At 40.7% G+C, this 24,932-nt stretch overlaps 1 protein-coding gene across 1 annotated transcript; it reads left to right on the top strand.

The window, feature by feature from the left end:
* The first annotated feature begins 9,472 nt into the window (after window positions 1-9,472).
* LOC121315427 (retinitis pigmentosa 1-like 1 protein) lies at window positions 9,473-22,583 on the top strand. Its single transcript, XM_041249513.1, has 3 exons — window positions 9,473-10,099; window positions 15,433-15,610; window positions 16,336-22,583. Exons 1-3 carry the CDS (start codon window positions 9,473-9,475, stop codon window positions 21,963-21,965), a joined length of 6,435 nt encoding a protein of 2,144 aa, XP_041105447.1. The 3' UTR covers window positions 21,966-22,583.
* Window positions 22,584-24,932: the final 2,349 nt, after the last annotated feature.

Raw genomic sequence — 24,932 nt, forward strand, 5'->3', positions numbered from 1 at the left:
ATTTTGGATCTTATTATAGTTTCCATAAGTTTGCATATAATAGAAGTCAGGCTTACTGGTCTGTAGTTACCTGGTTCAGTTTTGTTTCCCTTTTTGTGGATCGGTATTACGTTTGCAATTTTCCAGTCTGTCGGTACCACCCCTGTGTCAAGAGACTGCTGCATGATCTTGGTTAGCGGTTTGTAAATAACTTCTTTCATTTCTTTGAGTACTATTGGGAGGATCTCATCCGGCCCAGGGGATTTGTTTATTTTAAGAGCTCCTAGTCCCTTTAACACTTCTGCCTCAGTTATGCTAAAGTTATTTAAAACTGGATAGGAACTGGATGACATGTGGGGCATGTTGTCAGTATCTTCCTTTGTAAAAACTTGTGAAAAGTAATCATTTAACATATTTGCTATTTTTTTTTTCTTCCTCTACGATTTTGCCATTTGTATCTCTTAAACATTTAATCTCCTCTTTGAATGTTCTCTTGCTGTTGTAATATTGGAAAAACATTTTGGAATTGGTTTTAGCTCCCTTAGCAATGTTTATTTCTATTTCTCTCTTGGCCTTTCTAACTTCCTTTTTGACTTGCGTTTGCAGTTCTGTGTACTCTTTCTGCGTACTTTCTTTTTGGTCCTTTTTTAATGCTCTGTAAAGTGCCTTTTTTCGCTGAATATTTTTTTTTAATTGATCTATTAAACCATTTTGGCAATTTAGTTTTACATTTAGATTTGTCTACTTTAGGGATATAATTGTTTTGCGCCTCTAGTACTACATTTTTGAAGAACAACCATCCTTCTTCTGTGGGTGTTTTCTCTATTTTACTCCAATCTACTTCTGTTAGTCTCCGTTTCATACCTTCATAGTTTGCTTTTCTAAAATTGTAAACCTTAGCTTTAGTCATTACTTTTGGGGATTTAAAAAACACTTCAAATGAGACCATGTTGTGGTCTGAGTTTGCCAGTGGTTCTCTGACCTCTGTTTTAGTTATTCTATCTTCGTTATTTGAAAAGACTAAATCAAGGCATGCCTCCCCTCTAGTGGGTGCCTTCACAAATTGTGTTAGGAAGCAGTCATTTGTCATTTCCACCATTTCTATTTCATCCTTCGCGCTACCCACCGGGTTTTCCCATTTTATTTGGGGGAAGTTGAAATCCCCCATTAGTATGGCTTCTCCTTTGCTACACACATTTCTAATGTCATTGTATAACAGATTATTTTGCTCACCGTCTGAATCTGGCGGTCTATAGCATGCTCCTATTATTATGCCTTTTGAATTTTTGTCTGTTATTCTGACCCATATTGATTCGGTTTTATTTTCTTTGTCCAGGTTTAACACCTGGGCTTCAAGACTGTTTCTTATGTATAGCGCTACCCCTCCTCCTCTTCTGTCCTGCCTGTCTTTCCTATACAGTGTATACCCACAAATATTATATTCGTCCCCATCACTCTCAGATAAACAAGTTTCTGTAACACCTATCACATCATAGTTACCTGTTAGTGCAGTAGCTTCAAGTTCTAGAATTTTGTTTCTGATACTTCTAGCATTTAGATAAATACATTTAATGGTTGTCTTACCTGAGTTGTTGTTCTTGTTTTGATGCGGTCTCCCTTCTGTTTTTTTGTTGATTTCTCCCCCCTTCCTTTCTAGTTTAAATGCTTCCGAACCTGCTCGAGGATCTTTTCTCCGAGTAGACTAGTTCCCTTGTTATTTAAATGCAGTCCATCCCATCTATACAGATAGTCCTCGTTGTAGAATGTGGTCCAATGATCAAGATAGGTGAAGCCTTCCCGTGTGCATCACGTCTTCAGCCATGCGTTTTGATTAATTATTTCCAGCTGTCCATATGGTCCTTTGCAAGGTGCCGGTAGTATACCAGAAAATACCACAGTTTTGGTTTTCTCTTTTAATTTCCTTCCTAGCTCTCTGAATTTGTTTTGCAGGGATTTTGGTCTGTCTCTTCCAATGTTGTTTGTACCGATGTGGACGACTACTACCGGGTCGTCTCCTGTTCGTTCTAGGAGCCTGTCCACGTTTTCAGTGATGTGCTTGACCGAGGCTCCCGGAAGGCAGCACACTGTTGTAGTAAGGGGGTCCAAACTGCGAATTGAACTTGCTGTGTTTCTCAATATGGAGTCCCCAACAATCATGACCTCCCTTCTTTTTGCTGTCTGGTCACCACTGTCAATAGGGTCCTGGATGTTGTTCCTTTCATTCTCTTGTTGTTGGTTCTGCTCATCAAAATTCTGAAGTGACTCAAATCTGTTGGTTGTTTTGATTTCTGGTGGTTGTGTTTGACGAAGTTTCTTTTTTTCCCTGCTTCTGCCTACCTGAACCCAGCTGTTCTGACCTTCTATCTCCCTGGTGGCTTTCAGTCTGTTAGGGGTGATGCAGACTTCCATGAATTGTGGGTGTGCCAGTTCCTCAAGATCCTGTTGCTGTCTCACTTCTTCCAGCTCCATTTCTAGCATACTTACTAGTTTATGCAAATCCTGGATCGCGCGGCACTTTAGGCACACTTGGTTTAGCTCCGCTGGGTTTTCTCGGATTTCCCACATCAAGCTGGTGTCACAGATTACTGGCTTGAAGACCATGTTGAGTTTTTTTTTTTTGAAGTTTAGTTTCTTCTGCAGCGGTCAACCTGCTTCGAAACTGCTCTGTACTTTTCCACGCCTGTACTTCTCCCACTCGCTGTCGCTTCCACTCGCTGTCGCTGTCGCTGTCATACATACCTTGCTACTCATAAAAAGGCGGTAATATTTACATTGGATTGTCATAGTTCAGATGGGTAAAATAATGTAACAGTGTCTTTATTCTTTAAAGGTGTATAGTGGCTTGCTGCTCACACCTCAAAACTGGAGGAGCAAAAGATGGAGCGTAGCAAGGATTTCCAAGTAAATAGAGTGTAGATTTGTTAGATCGAGGCCAATTCAAGCACCTCTATTATATTCTGCTGGCAGGTTTAAAACTCAGTGTTGTCAATTTGATTTATGACGTATGTTTCTGTTCTTAAGAGGTCTGCTTTGTATGTCTGTGAGAAGAGTCAACATTCTAATATTTCATGTTTCCTCCAGCCACATTTCAAACTAAGAGGTAAAGAAGGAAGAGCTATAAAACATGACAGTAATTTAAATAGTTAGCAAACAAGGATGCTTAGCTGTTTTCTCTGATAAATCTGCTTGGTGCAATAAACTGTACTCACCAGTCCTTAAAAAGTTAAGAAACAAAAAAGGAACCATAATTAATTTCTACCTCACCCATCATTGAAAAAAAATGTAAAATAAAGCCTAACCCCCTGTATCAATGTCTTCAAATAAGAGTGTGGCAGGCTGGCGAGTGGATAGAGGCCCAGAGACAGACTGCAGTTCAAAAAAAATAACTATTTTATTATAAATAAACAAAAATAAAGTGCACAAGGGCAAAATAACAGATACTCAAACACAAATAAAGCAAAAACAAAACTCACAAAAATAAAGTTTCCAGGCTGGGCAATGCCTTCACTGGATTTAGAAAATTCAAAAAAACCACAAAACAAACACCAACCTGCTTCCTCAGCTCCCTCTCCCCCAATGAGAAGCAGAGGCCTCCTTTTATATCAGGTGGCTGGGCGCTGATTGATCGTTAATCAACCTAATCAACTAATCAACCCCAGCCACCTGAACATAATAAACCCAGGCAGGCAGGGGAAGTTAACCCCATCCCTGCCAATTTAAAAGGGCAGAGCTTTGCTCTGCCACACACCTCCCCCCATGTACAACGTACACCGGCCGCAATCGGCCAACTCCCCCCTTCCCCCCCCCCCCCCCCTCCTCCCCCCAAGAGTCCAATTATGTCCCTTGGGTGGGCTGTTATGGTGGGTGGTGGTGGGCGGGGTTGATGTCGGAGCCCCCAAGCCTTCTTTGGTTGAGGGGGCCCCGAATCTCCAAGGTAGCATGGCGACGGCGGCCCGGCTCCCTCTGGTGGCGGAGGCGGCGGGCGGCGGACCGGCTCCCTCTGGTGGCGGAGGCGGCGACGCGGCGGACCGGCTCCCTCTGGTGGCGGAGGCGGCGGCGACGGCGGCCCGGCTCCCTCTGGTGGCGGAGGCGGCGACGGCGGCCCGGCTCCCTCTGGTGGCGGAGGCGGCGACGGCGGCCCGGCTCCCTCTGGTGGCGGAGGCGGCGGCGGCGGCCCGGCTCCCTCTGGTGGCGGAGGCGGCCGGCCCGGCTCCCTCTGGTGGCGGAGGCGGCGGCGGCGGCCCGGCTCCCTCTGGTGAGGAGGCGGCGGCGGCTCCTCCCTCTCGGGCTCTGAGAGCGGCGGCGGCTCCTCCCTCTCTGGCTCTGGGAGCGACGGCAGCTCCTCCTCCCTCTCTGGCTCTGGGAGCGACGGCAGCTCCTCACCCCTCTCTGGCTCTGGGAGCGACGGCGGCTCCTCACTCCTCTCTGGCTCTGGGAGCGACGGCAGATCCTCCTCCCTCTCTGGCTCTGGGAGCGACAGCAGATCCTCCTCCCTCTCTGGCTCTGGGAGCGACAGCAGATCCTCCTCCCTCTCTCTCTCTGGGAGCGACAGCAGATCCTCCTCCCTCTCTGGCTCTGGGAGCGACGGCAGATCCTCCTCCCTCTCTGGCTCTGGGAGCGACGGCAGATCCTCCTCCCTCTCTGGCTCTGGGAGCGACAGCAGATCCTCCTCCCTCTCTGGCTCTGGGAGCGACAGCAGATCCTCCTCCCTCTCTGGCTCTGGGAGCGACAGCAGATCCTCACCCCTCTCTGGCTCTGGGAGCGACGGCAGCTCCTCACCCCTCTCTGGCTCTGGGAACGACGGCAGCTCCTCACCCCTCTCTGGCTCTGGGAGACGACGGCAGCTCCTCACCCCTCTCTGGCTCTGGGAGACGACGGCTCTGGGAGCGACGGCTCCTCACCCCTCTCTGGCTCTGGGGACGACGGCAGCTCCTCACCCCTCTCTGGCTCTGGGGACGACGGCAGCTCCTCACCCCTCTCTGGCTCTGGGGACGACGGCAGCTCCTCACCCCTCTCTGGCTCCCGGGAAGGCGGCTCACCCCTCTCTGGCTCTCGGGAAGGCGGCTCACCTCTCTTTATTGGAGTGACCGGTGGATCTCCCATGTCTACCGCCAGGTAATTAACCACCATGAGGGCAACCTCTGGGAAGGAGGCCGGGTGGTGCTGTTCCTCCCACTGTTCCCACCTCTCCCCATCTCGACGCCACAGCGTGTTGATAACTATGGGGAGATCGTGGACGAGGTCTGCCTCAGGGTGCATCAACCAGTCCCAGATCTCCTGGGACGGTGGTGAAGGTGGTGGTGCTGGAGGTAGTGGGGTGGCCCCTGATGCCCGGGGTGAACACTGCACCTCTTCCTGGGCCTGGTTGTAGGGGCATCCTGCCCAGTTGTGGCCGTCCTCCTCACACCGGCCACACCAGTTTGCCGGTGGCACATCTGGGCAGGACCGCCAACGATGGTCCTCCTTCCCACACCAGGAACACCAGGGGAAGAGGCTGGCCGGGTCCTCCAGCGGTGGCTGCAGCAGCTTACATTTCTTCAGCTGCTGCTTGTCCTGCCTTTTCCACTGTCTGCTCTTCTTTCCCATTTTTTTTTTTCTCAAAAAAAAAAAAAATACTGCTCTGAGCCTCTAGGTGGCGCTATCCCACTTCTGACACCAAATGTGGCAGGCTGGCGAGTGGATAGAGGCCCAGAGACAGACTGCAGTTCAAAAAAAATAACTATTTTATTATAAATAAACAAAAATAAAGTGCACAAGGGCAAAATAACAGATACTCAAACACAAATAAAGCAAAAACAAAACTCACAAAAATAAAGTTTCCAGGCTGGGCAATGCCTTCACTGGATTTAGAAAATTCAAAAAAACCACAAAACAAACACCAACCTGCTTCCTCAGCTCCCTCTCCCCCAATGAGAAGCAGAGGCCTCCTTTTATATCAGGTGGCTGGGCGCTGATTGATCGTTAATCAACCTAATCAACTAATCAACCCCAGCCACCTGAACATAATAAACCCAGGCAGGCAGGGGAAGTTAACCCCATCCCTGCCAATTTAAAAGGGCAGAGCTTTGCTCTGCCACAAAGAGCAATCAGCTTGAAGAAAGATGTTCACTAGCCTCTTCGTTATTTATTCATTCATGCTTGAATACACTTTCTTAGGAGTCTGCCACTAATAGGCACAGAGACCCATTGAAGCAGTCCCAGCAAGTCTTTGTACGTAGTTATAAATAAAGCTGAGCAAGGGGGGGGGGGGGGGGGGTGACTGGTTTTATAACTGTTCAGAGTACACAACCCAACCTCACTTAAAAAGAAATGCCACTGATGTCTTTATGCAATGTTGAAGTCCTTGCTCCGTGTTTAATTCTCCAACAGAATGTAGAGCATTTAGAAGGTGATTAAGAAGGCTTTTTGTTCTATCCTTAGTATCTAAAGGATCTGATTAGCCTATGGGCCATTTTAATAGGACATGTAGCTGTGATGCCAGGCTGTTCAGTCCACAGTGGTTCCAGTCATATATAAATAAATACTTTTGTTGCTGTTCATTACCTAATTAGTCTATTTCAATTAATTTGGGGGTTTACTTGAAAAGTACAGAAGAATCATGTACAAAGACAGAGTAAGTAAAATGCTTGTTTTCTTAAAATGTAATGTTCATTGTTTTTACTTTGATGTATCAACAAATGTTTAATGAAATTAAAAAGATAAGAGTATAGAGACATTCTAAAAGTTTGCTGTAAAACAAGTGGGCTATGGTTTCTAATTCCTAGAACAGACAGGTTTTTGAATATTCATTGCTTGTTTTAGAAAATGTGTATTTGTGTAGGGCTTAATTAGCACATCATTTATGGAAATTGCATTTTAGATTACTGGATAGTCTTAAGTAAGGTAGTTTAGGCTCTTTACTTAAAATATACTTACTTGAGAAATCCAACTGTATTCCCAATATAAGTTCAGTTAGCATTTCTGTAATTTGCCAATGAATATATGATAGTGCCCAAATTCAATTTTAGCTGAGTACATTATTATTAAGAGGAAAAGTCATACAAATTGGGTAAATGTGGTACATTCAATCATGTGTACCAAGAAAACTAGGAAAATAAATATCCAGTGATAGATGGATCAAAGAATGAATGGCTGGAATATTTTCTATTGATGTTCACATTTGAAAGAGAGACATAAATTGGCTCAGAGCTGGCAGACATGAAAAGAACTAAAATAACAGACAGGGGTGTTGAAATGACCTTTAATGACATTAATATCTTTGGCCAAGTTCCTTTTGTAAGTCAAGTGTATTGTGATAGATTCTCGGGGGGGTGGGGGGCGGGGATCATTCCCTACTTTTGGGGAACCTGAAAATTTAGGAAGACAGCAGCTTGTTGAATTTAGTGTGACAATAAATATATGCAAAATGGTGGTGTGAATTGAAAGTTCACAATCTTCTTAGATTTCGCTTAGACTTTAACATAATTGGAAAATGATTGACACGGTGGAGAGCTTATAGTTCAGGTGAGAACCGCTATAACAGTGTGCCTGTTTCTCAAACGGCTGCATAACAAAGTCCTCTTCATTGGAAGACTCCTGTACTTACTGGTCAATATATTTGTTGAATCCAAATATAAGAGCTATACACAACCTTAGTACATTCAGTGCACCAGGCAGAGAGAGAACTAAAAAAATAGAATGTATATTTTGGTATCAATATGAAGTAATAAAAGGAAGCTCTTCAAAAGTGAACTGAAACAGCCAACACATCCAATACTCTGTGCGCGCTCTGCTTGCTTGTTAAAACCAAATCCCTGTGCCTCCTGTTGTGGGAAGCGTTTGCTGAGAATTTCAGAGCTGTTTAAAAAAAAAATACTGTTCTCTCTAGGAAGTTGACAGTTAGGTCTCTAATTTATGTTTATAAGTGGCTACCTTTAATCAAGTTGAGTGTCTTTCTCGCGCACTCTTTACTGTGTAATGCAAGTCATTAAATCTAAATTTAAAAAAAAAAAAAAACGTTGTACTTAATCTCTTGTGGTAGAAACGTTTAGAATCTGTTGCGGTAGAAAAGTTTAGAATCCTTTGTCATTGACATTCTGAGTGTGAGAACTACACCCTCAGTGAAATTATAAGAGTATATGCTACTAATAGGCTCCAAAGAGGACATAATGAACAAAAAACAATCCACAATTCTGTCTAAATCAGAAATTGATTTATTTATACCATAAAAGTATAGAAATCAGCTGATCAACAACTGGTTTATTTAGGCCAGAAATGGTAAGACTCTTGCCCAGGGATTAGCCTTGATAAATGCATAATAATGTGTAGAAAAGCATAGTAAAAGAATAGTGAAAACAAGATGAAGCACAAAGACTGCAAGTATAGTAAAAACCATGGTAGAGCACAATAAATAAATGCAGTAAGTTTTGAGGGAATAAAATAGACTAACAGTGCACTGAAGCTAAAGAATTTAGAAAATAGACACGAAGGAATATTTTATATCATGGGTCACTGCAGCTTTAGGGATCAGTGGTGTTGTCATTGTACTTCCCCCAAAGATTCTGATAATTCTTAGCCTCTCAGGGGATTTAGTTTCAGCAACCAATCAGAGCTGTGCACATAGCTTCCAAAACGTGTTCTGTAATCAGCATGTGTGCACGGTTATGCCTGTAACTCAGCAGCATGTCATCCTCGGTAACTCCGAATATGTGGCCCTCCAGTGAATGAACTGGTGGATGTGTTTCTTTTACTCGTTCATGGTTCCTGAAACATCAACACAAACTGTTTAAAGTACCTGCTCCGTGAGCATCCATGCGTCTCAATACATCTGCAGTGCTCCTACACATACACTCATCACAACCTCCAATAACAGAGCTTTCCCATGGTGCTACTAGGATATTCATTTAACCAATATTATTGTAATAAATGTATAGGATTCTCCTTGAATAACTGCCCATTGCTCTTTCTCTAGATCTAATGCCAATAAAATATGAACATTTTAATTTCACCCTCCCTGTTTTTTACTTGAAAGGTAATTATAATTAAACAGCAAATTAACCAACAAATAAATAAATATTCCTAGCTTGGACATGAACCCTTCTGACACAGTGCCCAGGATGCCCAGGATTCCACCTGTACCATTCACAGGCTTACAGCAACAATGAAACATCAACCAAGCCAAAACCCTTTTTCTTGCAAAGTTTATGTGTAGATATTCCAAGAGTCATGGATGTTCCCTGAACCTTTCTACTTGAAAATGGCATGAGAGACAAGCTCTGGACACAACATTGACCCCTGTGCATTCCAAAATGGTTGCCAGCAACCACTCACCATGGTCCTAAAACCCCCCAGTTGTGGTAGCACAGGCACACCCCATAACTATTATTGTAAATGTTATACGCGGTATCATATTATATTATAATACAATGCAGTTTACAGTTACATATGTGGACACTTAACCTCTATTATAATCCCTGTTTCTTTTTGCTCTGACAGTGTTATCTGAGTGAGCAGAATGCAGAGTGTTTCATTGGGCTATCCAGCCCTCACTATCCCATTTAACAATGACCAGCCTCTGCCACCGGTGAGCAGGACGGCCATCAAAGTGACCGAGTCCACCCCGGCCAAGAAAATCACCTTCTTCAAGAGCGGAGACCCTCAGTTCAGTGGGGTCAGGATGGCCATCCACAAGCGTAGTTTCAAGTGCTTTGATGCTCTGCTCGACGACCTCTCCCACAAAGTGTCACTGCCGTTTGGGGTGCGCACCATCACCACCCCTCGCGGCACCCATTGCATCAACAGGCTGGAGCAGCTGGAGGATGGAGGCTGCTATCTTTGCTCGGACCGCTGGCAGGTCAAACCCATCAGTGTGGAGGCTTTTGAGAGGAAGCAAGCTCCGTGGCAAAGCAGCCACCCAGCCAGCAGCCGCAGGCACCTCTCACGACTAAAGGAGCTCCCAGGGAAACAGGCAGCTCACAGGCACCCCAAGAGGATTACGCTGGTGAAGAACAGTGACCCAGCAGTGAGGAGGACCATAATCCTCAACAAGATAACTGCCCGCAATCTGAAGGTCTTCTTGGAGGAGATATCTCAACTCCTGCAGTGCACCATTAGGAGACTTTACACTCTGGATGGGAGGAAGGTGAGCATTTCAACAAGTTACTTTTATAAAGAAAATGACCAGTAATATTAATGCTTGCCTGTGTGGCAATGGATTGAATATGTGGAGTAAGTTTGTTAGGCTGCAACTAAATACTGTACTCCACAATCAATATGAACTCTCTTGACTGATTCGAAATTATATTTTCAGTGGAAATTATAAGTAAAAATCTTTTAGAGGTAAAAACAAAATATTACAAAAAAATATACTTTTTCGCTTGTTGGTCTTCAATACAGCAAACTATTATTAAATAGCCTACAAAGTGTGATATGTTTTAATTCCATAGAAAACATGCATTTTCACACCAATCAAATTTACTAATTAAAATACTAACAGATAGTTTTAATTCTGCATTTCATTCCATGATATCATTATAGCACCAACCAAGTGAATTGAAACACAATCAATGTGGGTGTTGTTTTGACACTTTTGTTTAGAGATCCATATAAGTTTAATATGAATCACACAATATCCTTTGAATATGTTGACGCAAAAAAACAATTAAAATGTGTTTTGCCAGTCAGCATTATTATTTCTATTCATGGTATATCACTGCTAATAGCATAATTAATAACATGCTTAGAGTATTTTATCTAAACAATTCTAATGTATTCCTAAACTAGAGTGCTAACAATTTTGTTTGGTGCAGGTGGATAGTCAGTTGAACTATATTCACTGGAAATGATCTAGGCCTGCGTAGAAGAAGAGACCTCTGGAATTGCTAATAGAATATATGCGCTTATAACTTAGAGAAGAGTAAGGAGATTCCCCTTGGCTCACGGAGAGCTGCCCTCGCAGAGGTGAGACCGAACTGTTTGGTCTCCAAGGCTGGAAAGCAACCGATACTTCCCCCTAGGGGAAGCTAGAGGAGAGAAATGGGAAGATGACAGTGATAGTTAAAATTGGCCTGGGGTCCATCTTGACTCGCGGAGAACCTTCTTCGAGGAGGACAAATTTAGCATTGGCTGGAATTCTAAGTGAGCGTCACTTACTCCAAAGAGGGAGACCGTTGCAGAGGAGGGCGCAGTTGCAGAGGTGGAGTAGCCAAATAGAAGAGGAAGCATAGTGGGGGAGGAGTGGAGGATGGTGGAAACAAAAAATGCAAGACAGAGAGCAAACTCAAGGCTTGGGGTTGAAATAGAGGATTAGCAGATGTTATTGGTAGGAAGAAAGAAGAGCGAGAAGCCCTCGTTCATGCCCCCGCCTCCCCCCGAATAACACACCAGTTTACAATAATACCTTTCTGCTTCACCTCATTTGGAGTTAAGCAGCTAACATGCTTCACGTGGCCCAGGTCTGGAGAGGCAAGAGCTCTGTGATAAGATCCAAAGCTGTAACAAGAAACAACGTCCTATCTCTAATAAGAGGAAAGAATTAAGAGTGGGTTTGTGTTCAAAGGCAAAGCAGAACATAAAATGGTTTTCCAGTAGTTCAAGCATTTGGGTGTGGCATATAAATATACTGGGGACTTTAATATTATCTCAAAGACTGAGCACCTGTGATGAGCAATTAAATTAACACCCCTTGGTTAACTGGTTGTACAAAGTGTTTCAGATTCTGACTTCATATTACCTTGTTTGATTCATAAGTGTCTTCCACTTAATAACCACTAAAACATTTTTGCCCTCCATTTTACTCTAAAAAGGATTTTTAAAATAATTGTATGTGTAGTTTGCCTAGGTGGGTTCTTCTCTTTAGAAAGGCCAAGAGAGAAATAGAAATGAACATTGCTAAGGGGCTAAAACCAATTCCAAAATGTTTTTCCAATATTACAACAGCAAACATTCAAAGAGGAGGTTCAATGTTTAAGAGATACAAATGGCAAAATCGTACATGAAGAAAAAAAAATAGCAAATATATTAAATTATTACTTTTCACAAGTTTTTACAAAGGAAGATATGGACAACATGCTCTACATGTCATCCAGTTCCTATCCAGTTTTAAATAACTTTAGCATATCCGAGGCAGAAGTGTTAAAGGGACTAGGAGCTCTTAAAATAAACAAATCCCCTGGGCCGGATGAAATCCTCCCAATAGTACTCAAAGAAATGAAAGAAGTTATTTACAAACCGCTAACCAAGATCATGCAGCAATCTCTTGACACAGGGGTGGTACCGACAGACTGGAAAATTGCAAACGTAATACCGATCCACAAAAAGGGAAACAAAACTGAACCAGGTAACTATAGACCAGTAAGCCTGACTTCTATTATATGCAAACTTATGGAAACTATAATAAGATCCAAAATGGAAAATTACCTATATGGTAACAGGGTCCTGGGAGACAGTCAACATGGTTTTTGGAAAGGGAAATCGTGTAACTTGCTTGATTTTTTTGAGGATGCAACATCGACAATGGATAACTGCAAAGCATATGACATGGTTTATTTAGATTTCCAGAAAGCTTTTGACAAAGTCCTGCATAAAAGATTAATTCTCAAACTGAACGCAGTAAGGATTCAAAGAAATGCATGTACATGGATTAGGGAGTAGTTAACATGTAGAAAACAGAAAGTACTGATTAGAGGAGAAGCCTCAGAATGGAGTGAGGTAACCAGTGAAGTACCACAAGGATCAGTATTAGTTCCTCCGTTCTTCCTAATCTACATTAATGACTTTGATTCTGGCATAGTAAGCAAACTTGTTAAATTTGTAGAAGACACAAAAATTGGAGGAGTGGCAAACAATGTTGCAGCAGCATTCAGAACTGGGCAGACACATGGCAAATGACATTTAATAGAGAAAAGTAGTGCATGCAGGAAATAAAAATGTACATTATAAATATCATATGGGAGATACTGAAATTGGAGAAGGAATCTATGAAAAAGACCTAGGAGTTTTTGTTGACTCAAGACAATGTGGGGAAGCTATAAAAAAGGCTAACAAGATGCTCGGATACATTGTGAAAAGTGTTGAATTTAAATCAAGGGAAGTAATGTTAAAACTGTACAATGCACTAGTAAGACCTCATCTTGAATATTGTGTTCAGTTCTGGTCACCTCGCTATAAAAAAGATATTGCTGCTCTAGAAAGAGTGCAAAAAAGAGCGACCAGAATTATTCCGGGCTTAAAGGCATGTCATATGCAGACAGGCTAAAAGAATTGAATCTGTTCAGTCTTGAACAAAGAAGACTATGTGGCGACCTAATTCAAGCATTTAAAATTCTAAAAGGTATTGACAATGTCGACCCAAGGGACTTTTTCAGCCTGAAAAAAGAAACAAGGACCAGGGGTCACAAATGGAGATTAGACAAAGGGGCATTCAGAACAGAAAATAGGAGGCACTTTTTTACACAGAGAATTGTGAGGGTCTGGAATCAACTCCCCAGTAATGTTGTTGAAGCTGACACCCTGGGATCCTTCAAGAAGCTGCTTGATGAGATTCTGGGATCAATAAGCTACTAACAACCAAACAAGCAATCCCACACCTGCCAGACTTGCCCAGAGGTGAAGAGACAACAAGGTTGAAGCCTATTGCAAGCTTATGGATCTATTTGATAGAGAGTGACATTTATGGGTGAATATAATATATGTTTTAATCATTTGATAGGTAGTGAGAGTGGCTTTCTTTTTTTCCAGGTATAACAAAATGTAATTGACATAATGCTTAACATGGGTTCCAGGATAAGGTAGTTGAAATACATTTAATGCAAGACAGGCAGCAAAAAATAGTAACATAAACACATGCGTGTGCACATAGACATCGATAACTATGGATATACATCTTCAACAGGTGATAATTACAATTACTTATATACCACTTCCTCATCCTCTAAGAATGCATTATCCTCCCTTGGTATGCATATCCCTGCCAGAGATATACTGGAGGCAGGCATTAAGACTTGCGCATGTATGTTACACTAAACTGTTTGCATACATTTATCTAGAGAAGCATTTGATATATTGTGATGAAACCTGCTAAGGCCCGTCTTAAGTTATTGAGTGTATCATAAACAGGCTATATAGAAGCTCGCTGTCTGTTCATCCAAATGCCGGTATGTCACACTTGTTGAACCTCTTATACAATTGTGATGAAAGTTGCTAAAGGCATTCTTTACCAGAGGATATTAGGTGTTCTGGTGGTGTATGGAGGCTGTCTGTTCCACTGTCTGTATGCTGCATTTACCAGTTAACATGTATATAGTCCTAGTTAGTTATAAAGGTAAATTGTTTAGAACAATTTGATCCTCAGACCCCCACACAGTTAAGTCTCAAATAGAGGCTAAGGGTGGGTATGGATACAAAATGGCTCCCTTAGGAGTGTGGTCCCGTGCAGCACAACCCTCAGGTGTTTGCAGGGGTAAGGAGGCTATGTGGTCCAGTGGTTAAAGAAAAGGTCCCCGGTTCACATCCTGGCTCAGCCACTGTGTGTCCCTGAGCAAGTTACTTGTGCTTCATCTTTCAGGTGAGATGTTGTTGTAAGTGACTCTGCAGCTGATGTATAGTTCACACGCCCTAGTCTCAGTAAGTTACCCTGAACAAAGGCATCTGCTAAATAAAATATATAATAATAATTTAAGTCACCAATCCAGCACTAAAAATATAATATCAAGCATATACATATTTTTATTTTTGGTGCCTCTCCCCCTGCCCTGCAGATAAATGTTTCATGTTGTATTTCATTATAAAAGCAAATGTCTTTGTGAACGTAAAAATCATGATAGAGCAAGTCTGCAGAATATTCACTCTGAGCAAAAGAAAAGATGGGTAAACGTTTGGGCGAATGTTATTGTTAGGTAATGAGCTTGCACACTGTGCTCACCAAAAATTAGCAACAGTATTTAAAAAGGTTGAAAACAGCATACTCAGAGAGTTATTTAGTCTTAATTCACATGGTAAGACAAGGTGAAAAAGTGCTAGTGCAGTATTCGAAAGTCTCATTGTAAAAATGTCTGTATTCTGTGCTACATACTCATTCATTACATTAACATTTTAAATTAGTGATATGAATAAAAAGTACTTCATGAGCCTGTTGTACTATATAGCTACGGTATAAGCATAAAGAAAGTTATCTGCTTTTATGTATATGTTCAGAGTATACCTGTTCATTTTACAAAACTATAATCAAACCATGTGGCATTATGAAGAAAAGCTGTCTTTTTATTTAGGTGATTCAACATTCACACACATAACATCAAGGTGTTAGCAATAGACAGGTGGTTCTTCTTTAAATGTTATTCTCTGAATACATACTTTAGACTAAATCAAGGCATTTGAAAAAATAAAGTTTTTATGAAACATTTTTTGTAATAATCTGCTTGACTACTTTCATGAGAGCAATGGCCCTTTCATTTACTTGTCATTTGTTAATTTCAGATCGACTGCATCCAGGCTCTTATGCAGTGCCCCAGCGTTGTGGTTTGTGTTGGCCGGGAACCATTTAAACCTTTCCTGGCAGAAAGCTTAAGACAAAATTCTGAGGAGAAACTTCCAGGATTGGATGCAAGATCCTGGACAAGCATTTGCAGTGAATTTCACGAAAGCAAGAAGAATGGTTGGCATTTTTCTTTCTTATTTTTTATAAACTGTACCTTTAATATGTCTTAGTGTCATTTTGTAATACTTCTATCCTGCTGAAATAAGCTATCAGCTATCATTTTGTTAACATTTTACTGTGCTGGGAAATACCCTAGATTGCTTTGAGTTACTATCCCTTATCCCTGACAAATGGGGAAAAGGTTTGCTAACCCCAGGATTTTATAAAAATGTCTGCTCTTAGGCACGTCATACAGACTGTGATGTTAAACAGGGGAATCCTACATAGCATAGGGTTGATATCAACATATAGTAAAATATCTTATTGCTTCCTGAACGAAGAACAGCCCCAGGATTAAGATACCTATATATTTGAATATAGAAAATGCTCTGATCTTTGTAGACTTTAAAACCTGTTCCATACAAACAGGTAACACAAGACCTACATGCATTGTTTAACTATTCACCTAGCACCAAAATTGTGTATGTTTCTGTTCAGATCACTGGATGCCAAATTTATTTAGTTAATTACACTGCATAAATATATGGGTTGCTGTAATTAAACAAGTTAAAATATACAGTACAGTAAGTAGAACTAAAGTTGTTTAAGCCTCCTTACACTATATAAAAAAACAATATAATAAATAAAACGTACATTGTTTTAATGTTAGTGTAAACTGCATCATTTCTATTATACATTCATTTTTGCCAACCAATTATTATCCCTTTTCTTATGCTTTGCAGTCAACTTTGGGCTAGAAACAAAAAAAAGCATCATACACCCAAGGTCTGATTCAAGCAACAGATCCATGAGATTTTCTTTACCATCTGAGAAGTCTTTGCCCAACATGTCTCCGAGAAACAGCGGATATACTTCTTATGAGGACACTTTCCCTCATTCAAAAGAGTCCATGATGGATGAGGACATAGAAAAGAGAGTGCTTGTAAACAAAGATGGCAGCCTTTCAGTGGAGATGAAGGTGCGTTTTCGCTTATTGAACGATGAGACTCTTCAATGGTCAACCCTGATCAAGAAGTCTTCATTCACTAACAAAGATTCCTGCTTAGAGAAAGAGGATGAGATGAGCCCAGTAAAAGAAACCAATTCAGAAGCCTGCTCAGGAGTACAAGCATTCTGTCACTGTGACACAGAGTCTTACTGTCAAAACTGTTGCAGTCACTGTCACTACGATATTTGGAAAAATCCCATGCATGCTGCCCACAGCAGACAAGAAGGCATTGGTGCCTTAAGGCACATTACATCTTCCAGTTCAAGCGCGTCATCTCATGGAAGAATCATCCACAAAAAGTCATCAATGGATAGTTTCCACACCACATCTAGTGAAGAGTACACAGAGCATGTGGTAGAGCAGGCCATGTGCTATGCAGAGACTGTTGAGGAAAAGGACACTAGAGTTGAGTACTGCAGCCACGGTGAATCCTGCTCAACTTCTTCACACAAGGCAGCAAGACCAGAAGGCAGGACAACTTCAGTCAACAGCCAGTGCATACCCTGCCCTAGTCCTGTTGAAAATTGTGAGACTACTGCTGTCACACTGATTTCAGACAATGAGGAAAAAAGACCCAGTAGCATCTCATCTACTTCGTCCAAAGGATCAGGAAATGAGACAATAAGTGTCCAAATCACAGAAGTTACAGAGGAGGTTGAATGGCCGAATTCAACATCAAGTACTTCCTCAAATGTTTTGGAAGCACTAAAAGAAGAAAAAGATGACAATGGGGATGATAGGCCACCAAGCAGTATTTCCAGAGATTCTTCACAGTCGAAAAACTGTAAGAAGGTAAAAAATGAATCAAATGATGAGGCGCGATCCAGAAGTGTGGCTTCTAGTTGTTCCACTATCAGCTGTGAGAAGTCACCTTTCCCAATGCACCATTTGTCCCCCAGACCAATAAGCAAGGCATCAAGCTCTTCCACTTGCTCTAATAGGTCAAGAAATAAAAAATTATGTGTAGATCATTCTGATGATGACAGGTGCCTTTCAATTGTTTCCAGTTTGCCCAATTGCTCTACTAAGGAGCCAACAGAGGAGGTAGAACATCAATCAGCAGGAAGCTCATTCTCCACTTCATCCAAACGATCCAAACCAAATAAGTCTAGCAAGGTGTTTCTCAGTGAATCTGACAAAGTAACTACACCAGGGTCATCTGTATCTGAGATACCTGCTGGCCAGGACACAGCCCAAGCAGAAGATGAGAATGATGAAAGGCCAATAAGTAATATGTCTGTTAGTACCAAAGCTTCTGGAAAATCCAAAAAGTCCAACAAGTTCCTCTGCAGTGGATCTGAAAGAGCAACAACACCAGCGTCATCTTCTTCAGAGGTGCCTGCTGGTCAAGAGACAGTACAAGAGGCAAAAGATGCAAGCAGTGGAAGGCGGGTGAGCAATATATCTGTAAGTACCAGAACTTCTGGTAAATCCAAAAAGTCCAACAAGTTCCTCTGTAGTGGATCTGAAAGAGCAACAACACCAGGGTCATCTGCTTCAGAGGTGCCTGCTGGTCAAGGGATGCCACAAGAGGCAGAAGATGCAAGCAGTGAAAGGCCAGTGAGCAATATGTCTGTTAGTACCAAAGCTTCTGAGAAATATCAAAAGTCCAACAAGCTGCTCTGCAGTGGATCTGAAAGAGCGACAACACCAGGGTCATCCGTTTCAGTGGGAGCTGCTTGCGAGGAGATTGGAAGCAATGGAAGGCCAATGAGTGGTATGTCTGTTAGTACAAAAGCTTCTGGAAAAAGCAAAGCATGCAAAATATGTCAGGAGGATTGTAGTGAAAAGGTACCATCTGCTATTTCTAGCTCATCGAAAGGGTCAACCCATATGAAAAAAGGAACTTCCTCACACGTTTCCTCTTATTTGCAAGTCAAATGTAATGGAATTAAATCAACAAACCCCAAATCTGATGATGAGGGAGCTAACTCTGTCATGTCTAGATCAACAAGGTACAGTAATAAAGGATCCAAGAAACACATGGAAGAGAAAGACCCAAGTAGAATCTCAGCTTCTTTGTCTGTTTCGTCACAAAGTTTGCATTCTCCTTGCCCACCAAAAGGGAAACCTTCTAAGAAAAATGTGAGGCAAAAAATATTGCCGGGCTTTTCAAAAGAAAGTGTTACCACAGAATCCATCTCAGCTGCTGAGTTATTGAGAGAAAATTCTGGAAACTCTCGACCAACAACAGAATCTGTTTCAGAGAAATTAAAATGCAGCAGAAATAGCAAAGGGTGTAAAAACAAAAAAAGCAATATTCTAAGAAAGAACAAAGAGGAAGACTCTGAACAAATATTAGATGCTAAAGAATTAGTCCCCTCTGCATTACCAAATGCAACGTCAACAGAGGTTGTCCATGAATGGCTGAGAAAGATACCAGCCGACACTTCCATATATGAGTTGGGCGATAATTTCCTGGAAGAGTGTGAAGAACCAGTAACAAAACAACATCAAGGTCAAATTAGTACAGAGCCGACTTTGGCAACATCAGCTGCCAAAGAATTGATCCCTGAAGAAGAGGAACCAAAGAAAGAACTAGAAAAATTAGAAGTAAAGAATACCCAAGATGAAGAAAATGTTGATGTTGCGCAATGTGCAGAAGACCAAGCAACTGCCAATGAATCTCTTTCCAGTACAGTTCCTACTTTCCCCAATAAAGAAGCCTTACCAAACAGCTGGCAAACTTCAGTGCACGTAATGAAGGTATTGCTGAATCCCAGTCAAGGAACCAAGCTAGATAGATGCAACAGCTTGCCTGAGGTATCGGCAACTTATGGAAGAAAACTTAACAATTCAGCCAAAGAATTACTGGACTGCTTTGTTAATCTTCAATTGAGTGAAGAGCCTGTACACTCAAAAGCCAAAGCAAGCAGTGCAAGATATAAAGAGCTCATGAACATTCTTCAGTCTCTCTGGTTTGGTGATACTTCTGAAGATGGTCAACAGAAGAAACTAGAAAAGACATTTAAAGACCATCAATCTACAGAAGATGAATTCAACCTGAGGTCCTCCTCGGGGGTGGATGTTAGTAGTGGTTCTGCAGGCTCTGGAAAGAGCAGCATTACTGGTGGAGTGGAAGTTATTCAATCAGAGAGAAAATTTGAAATGAATGTGGAGGGGAGTGTAACGCCAACTAGACATGATTCATTGCATGGAATGCTGGAGGAAAACAAAATGAATGAAGATGATCAGCACTCAGGACACTCCACACCCAGGTCAAAGCTAAATGAAAGGTGGGCAGCAGCATTTTCTAACTCTGCCACGCCAGACATAGCAAGTCGAGTTCAGTGGAGCCATGAAAGTGAGGGCATAGGCTCTGAAGAAGATAAAGAGCAGAAACATATTAGTGAAGAGGACACTAAGAGCAGTGAAACAGCTGAAATTACTAAGGAAGAAAAAGAAGAGCCAAATAAGAATGTGGATGAAAGCAGAAGTGTAACGGCACCTCAGGAAACAGAAACACGTATCCAAGAAGAAGACACAAATATAAGTGAGAAGGTAGCCATATTACCAAAAGGAAATTCTTCAGATCCAGATCCAGTTTGGGTCTTAAATTTACTTAAGAAACTAGAGAAACAGTTCATGACACATTATATGAATGCAGTGTCAGACTTCAAGGTCAAGTGGAATTTAGACAGCAGTGAACAGCTTGATATAATGATAAATGACTTGAAAGAAGAGGTTTGCATGAGAATCCAAACAACCATTGATAGAGAGCTTAAGAAGATCCAAGGAAGAGCTGGCAGGATGCCACACCCTCCTCCAAACACAATTATACGGGAGTCAACAGCAAGAACTGAACAAATGAGACTGCGGTGGAAGGTCATGAACAGACGATCAGTCAAAGGATCCATTGAAAGAAGTGATAAGAATTACACTTTCAGTGGTATAGAGTTTAGTGAACAACACAGTGAAGATGAATATTGCCCTTGTGACTCCTGTATGAAGAAGAAAATGATTGACAGGCCAGCACAGCCTGTAGTTTCAACAAGTGTTTACATTCGGAAGGAGTATGATCTGAGGCAAATTCTTTGTATGAGGAAGAATAATGCTGAGAATGACAGTGATGAAGCCCAAGCGCAGGAAAAAGATGACGAGGCAGAAAAACTAGAGGTTGATGATGATGAAAGTGAAGAAGAAATAGATGGTGCTCTTGAAAAACAGGTAGTTGAAGAAGTGACACTTGAAGAAGAAAGTGAGCAAAGGGATAAAGAATCATCAGCAGAGGAAGAAAATGGTGACATAGATGTAGAAAACCAAGAAGTAGAATTAGAAAAAACTGAAGTAACAGATACAAAAGATAATGAAGAAGCTCTGGCTGAAGAAGATGAGGATGCAGTAGATGAAGAAAAACAAGATTTGGAAAATGACGTGGGTGGAGATGAAAAAGCCACAGCTGAAGTAAATAATGAAAAGCACAATGAAGACAAAGAAGTTTGTGAAGCAGATGCAGAAAACCAAGAGACTGAGGAGGAAATCCGAGAAGATAGTGTTGAAAAAGGACAAGAAACTGAAAAAAACGAGGAGACACAGGAAAATGAAGCTCAAGCAGATGAAGATGGTGGTGATGTAGATGCTGAGGATTCAGATGAGACTGAAGTTCAAAATGATAATAATAAAGAGGATGCATACAAGGATGAAGAGGTGGAGGATAAAGATGAGAAAGAAGAGGAGCAGGAAGACAAAAAGGAGGAAAATGAAGTCACCGATCAAGCAGAACCTGGTGAGCAAGCAGAAGCTTATGATGAGGGAAATGTAGCATCAGAAAAAGACAATGTTGTGACAAAGGAATGTGACCAGCAGCAAGATGAAGATGAGACTCAAGGCACTGAAGAATATAATGAAATTGAAGACAATCCACAAAATGAGAATAAAGAGTCTCAAGAGAGTGAGGAAGAAGAGGCTTTTGAAAAAAATCATAAAAGCAGTGAGAAAAATGAAAACAACAGTGCTGAAGAGGAAGAAGAGAATGCAGACACAGAAGGAAATGAGACAAGTCAGAATAAAGAAACTGTTGTGAACAAAAGCCTATTTAATCAGATGACAAAATCATCTATTGAATCCCAACAAGGATCGATGGAGAACTCCATAGATAAAGAAATGGTGAGCGATAATAAGAACAAAAATACTGCCAGCAGAAGCTCAGGGAGTTCAGGTGCCAAGCCCAGCCAGATGTATCCTGAGTCATCCTCAGAAGAGGAGAAAAGGGAATCTGGGTGCAATAGCCCTGAAGGGAACCAAAATAATGCAGTTTCTGCTAGTGAAAAAGAAGAAAAGACTGTGACTTCTGATAAAAGCAAATCTACCAACACAGAAAAGCCAAAAGAAAGTAGCATTGATCAAGATGAGTTTGACTTCTAAGAAGAAGAAAAAAACAGTTAATATTACAATATAGTGTTACATTAAGCACTTTATATTCCCAGTGTTTATGTGAATTAAATGTATACATAGAAATTTGAAAAATGTTGTATGCATATCACAGGGTTAAATGTTTTTACACTTTTTTGTGTGTATAAAACAAGGGATAATGGCAATGTTAACAGAACAGAACACTTTTTTTCTAATAAGTTGATTTTAAAGAAAATACGTTTAGTTATTTTAATTTCTGTAGAGAAATACCATCTTTGGACTGGAAATAGACATGTTATTACATTTGATAAGCCTTAGCCATTGTGAATCAGAGTTGCAGTCAGATAAAGTCCAACATTTTTGGCAACAGTCATAACGCATTAGTCTAGTATTGCATTTATGTTCTAATGCTTTTGAAGTACTGCCCTATGTTTGGTACCACTTCTATTAAAGTCAGTGACTCGTACAGGACAGATGTAAAGCAAGGTAGATAAAATGTGCAGCACGTGCAGTGAGAACCTTGCTGCATCATTATAAACATTTTACTTAGGATTTCTCCTCATCATCATCTTTACAAACCTGATTTAGTTTTTAACATGGCTCTCTTATCATTTCTTATTACTAATACTATGATGGACTTGTGTGTGTGTATATAGTGAACTTTATATTACAGTATTACAAAACCTATACCATTATTATAAAAACGGTATTTATATAACTGTAAGTTTGTATTTTAATAACCTAATAGGTAGAACATATATTTTAATTTACAATTAGTAAATAAATAATGTGAAAAGTATGTGCAATACTGTAGCAAAAAAATATAAAATAATGTGCAAATGCTCATTAATGTATTAGTGCATTTATTCCTGTACTTATTTACCTGCATTTAAATTTATTTTAAAAACATATTTGTTGACCATAACTATCGTGTCAGATGTAAATGTGTATTGCTGTAAAAAAAAGGAATAAATCCTAAAAACAATCGGCTGTAGAGAAAAATCTAATTGAATGTATAAAACAAATAGTAAACTGAGATCCATTTCTAAATCCATAGGGTTTGCTTCATGCATCTTAGAAAATCAGTCTCTAAATTGGAGAAACAACATTCATACAATAACATCAAACCCATAGCAACTTGTTTGTACCTGATATAATTGAAACAACTACAACATTAATTCAGGCATTTATTTTTTCCCGTATCGGTGTAATATTATGTTAGGGAATGTGGAAACGTTTTTTCCCGTATCGGTGTAATATTATGTTAGGGAATGGGGAAACGTTTTTTCCCGTATCGGTGTAATATTATTTTAGGGAATGGGGAAACGTTTTTTCCCGTATCGGTGTAATATTATTTTAGGGAATGGGGAAACGTTTTTTCCCGTATCGGTGTAATATTATTTTAGGGAATGGGGAAACGTTTTTTCCCGTATCGGTGTAATATTATTTTAGGGAATGGGGAAACGTTTTTTCCCGTATCGGTGTAATATTATGTTAGGGAATATGGAAACGTTTTTTCCCGTATCGGTGTAATATTATTTTAGGGAATGGGGAAACGTTTTTTCCCGTATCGGTGTAATATTATGTTAGGGAATGGGGAAATGTTTATGCGTTCATAGAGAGAGAACAGGTTGTCTATTCCAGGTAAATGCTACATTTTTCTTAGAGGAATCATTAAGATACCTATTGCTCAGTGTGTACTTTCACAGGGTTTGGGTGTATGACCCTAGTCCTATATTCTTATAATAGGACTTTCTGTAGGAAATATAGCTGTTACTTATATAATTTGCTATTGCTAAAGGATTTATAATTTTACTTTCCATTTAGAATCAATTCTATATAATGAGTTACTGTATATATAATCCCAAAAGGTTCTACACAGAACTATTAGGGTTGTGTGATTTTGAACATGAATTTTGTCAACTCCACTAGTAATGGTCTTTTATTTGCTACAGTATATACTATGAATGAGATCAAATATAACCCCTGCATCTGCAAGTTAATGTAGAACAGGTCCCATGTTTTCCCAAGTACAAAGGGTGGATTTGTTTGTCATATATATATATATATATATATATATATATATAGCGTTTTTTAGAGTGGGTTCTTTGTAAGGCGGGGTTTACACATAAAGCCACACAACACAAGTCCAAGTAAAGGTTAAAACCTGTTTATTATTTTCAGGCTTTGACAGCGTTCTTGATAAATAAAAATCAAAACAACCAAAGTAAATAATCCGCTGCCAGTGGGAGGTCCTTCAAGCATAGTCTTTTCAAGCCGGGGTTTGTTACCGAGGGTCGTTTTCATACAGAAGGTGGGTCCAAGTGCTGTTCGAGTTCTCCAGTCCAGTCCTAGTTTGTCGTTGAGTGTTCAATCCTTGTTGTAATTATCTCTGTAAAACCTCCTCCTCCACAGTACACGTTCTGGAGACAGGTGTGGCTATTCTGCTGCAGTCTAGAAGTTTCCACTGAGCTGTCCGTGGTCCTGCCTCTGTGGAATACTTCACATTGCTGTCCGTGGTCCTGGCAGCCAAAAAACAAAGAAACCTCGCAGGCATATAACGTCCATCCATAACACAACCCCTGAAACATATATATAACATATATATATATATAACTGTAGAAAATGCAGATGCCGGTGCTACAAAAGTGTTCACGAACAGTTTATAAAATCCAGGATACCTTGTCCTTGACTTCTATTTAGATTATATACAGCTCTGGAAAAAATTAAGAGACCACTGCAAAATTATCAGTTTCTCTGGTTTTACTATTTATAGGTATGTGTTTGGGTAAAATGAACATTTTTGTTTTATTCTATAAACTACTGACAACATTTCTTCCAAATTCCAAATATAAATATTGTCATTTAGAGCATTTATTTGCAGAAAATGACAACTGGTCAAAATAACAAAAAAGATGCAGTGTTGTCAGACCTCGAATAATGCAAAGAAAATAAGTTCATATTCAAGGTTGTCCTGGA

This window comes from Polyodon spathula, chromosome 5, assembly GCF_017654505.1.
Source record: "Polyodon spathula isolate WHYD16114869_AA chromosome 5, ASM1765450v1, whole genome shotgun sequence".
In the NCBI taxonomy this organism is placed as follows: domain Eukaryota; kingdom Metazoa; phylum Chordata; class Actinopteri; order Acipenseriformes; family Polyodontidae; genus Polyodon; species Polyodon spathula.

What these genes read in the sequence shown, in the direction of transcription:
- LOC121315427 (XM_041249513.1), top strand. Translation starts at nt 9,473, where the DNA reads ATGCAGAGTGTTTCATTGGGCTATCCAGCCCTCACTATCCCATTTAAC. An exon ending in ACACTCTGGATGGGAGGAAG is followed by an intron (nt 10,100 to 15,432) that starts GTGAGCATTTCA and finishes TGTTAATTTCAG; the next exon opens with ATCGACTGCATCCAGGCTCT. An exon ending in TCACGAAAGCAAGAAGAATG is followed by an intron (nt 15,611 to 16,335) that starts GTTGGCATTTTT and finishes TATGCTTTGCAG; the next exon opens with TCAACTTTGGGCTAGAAACA.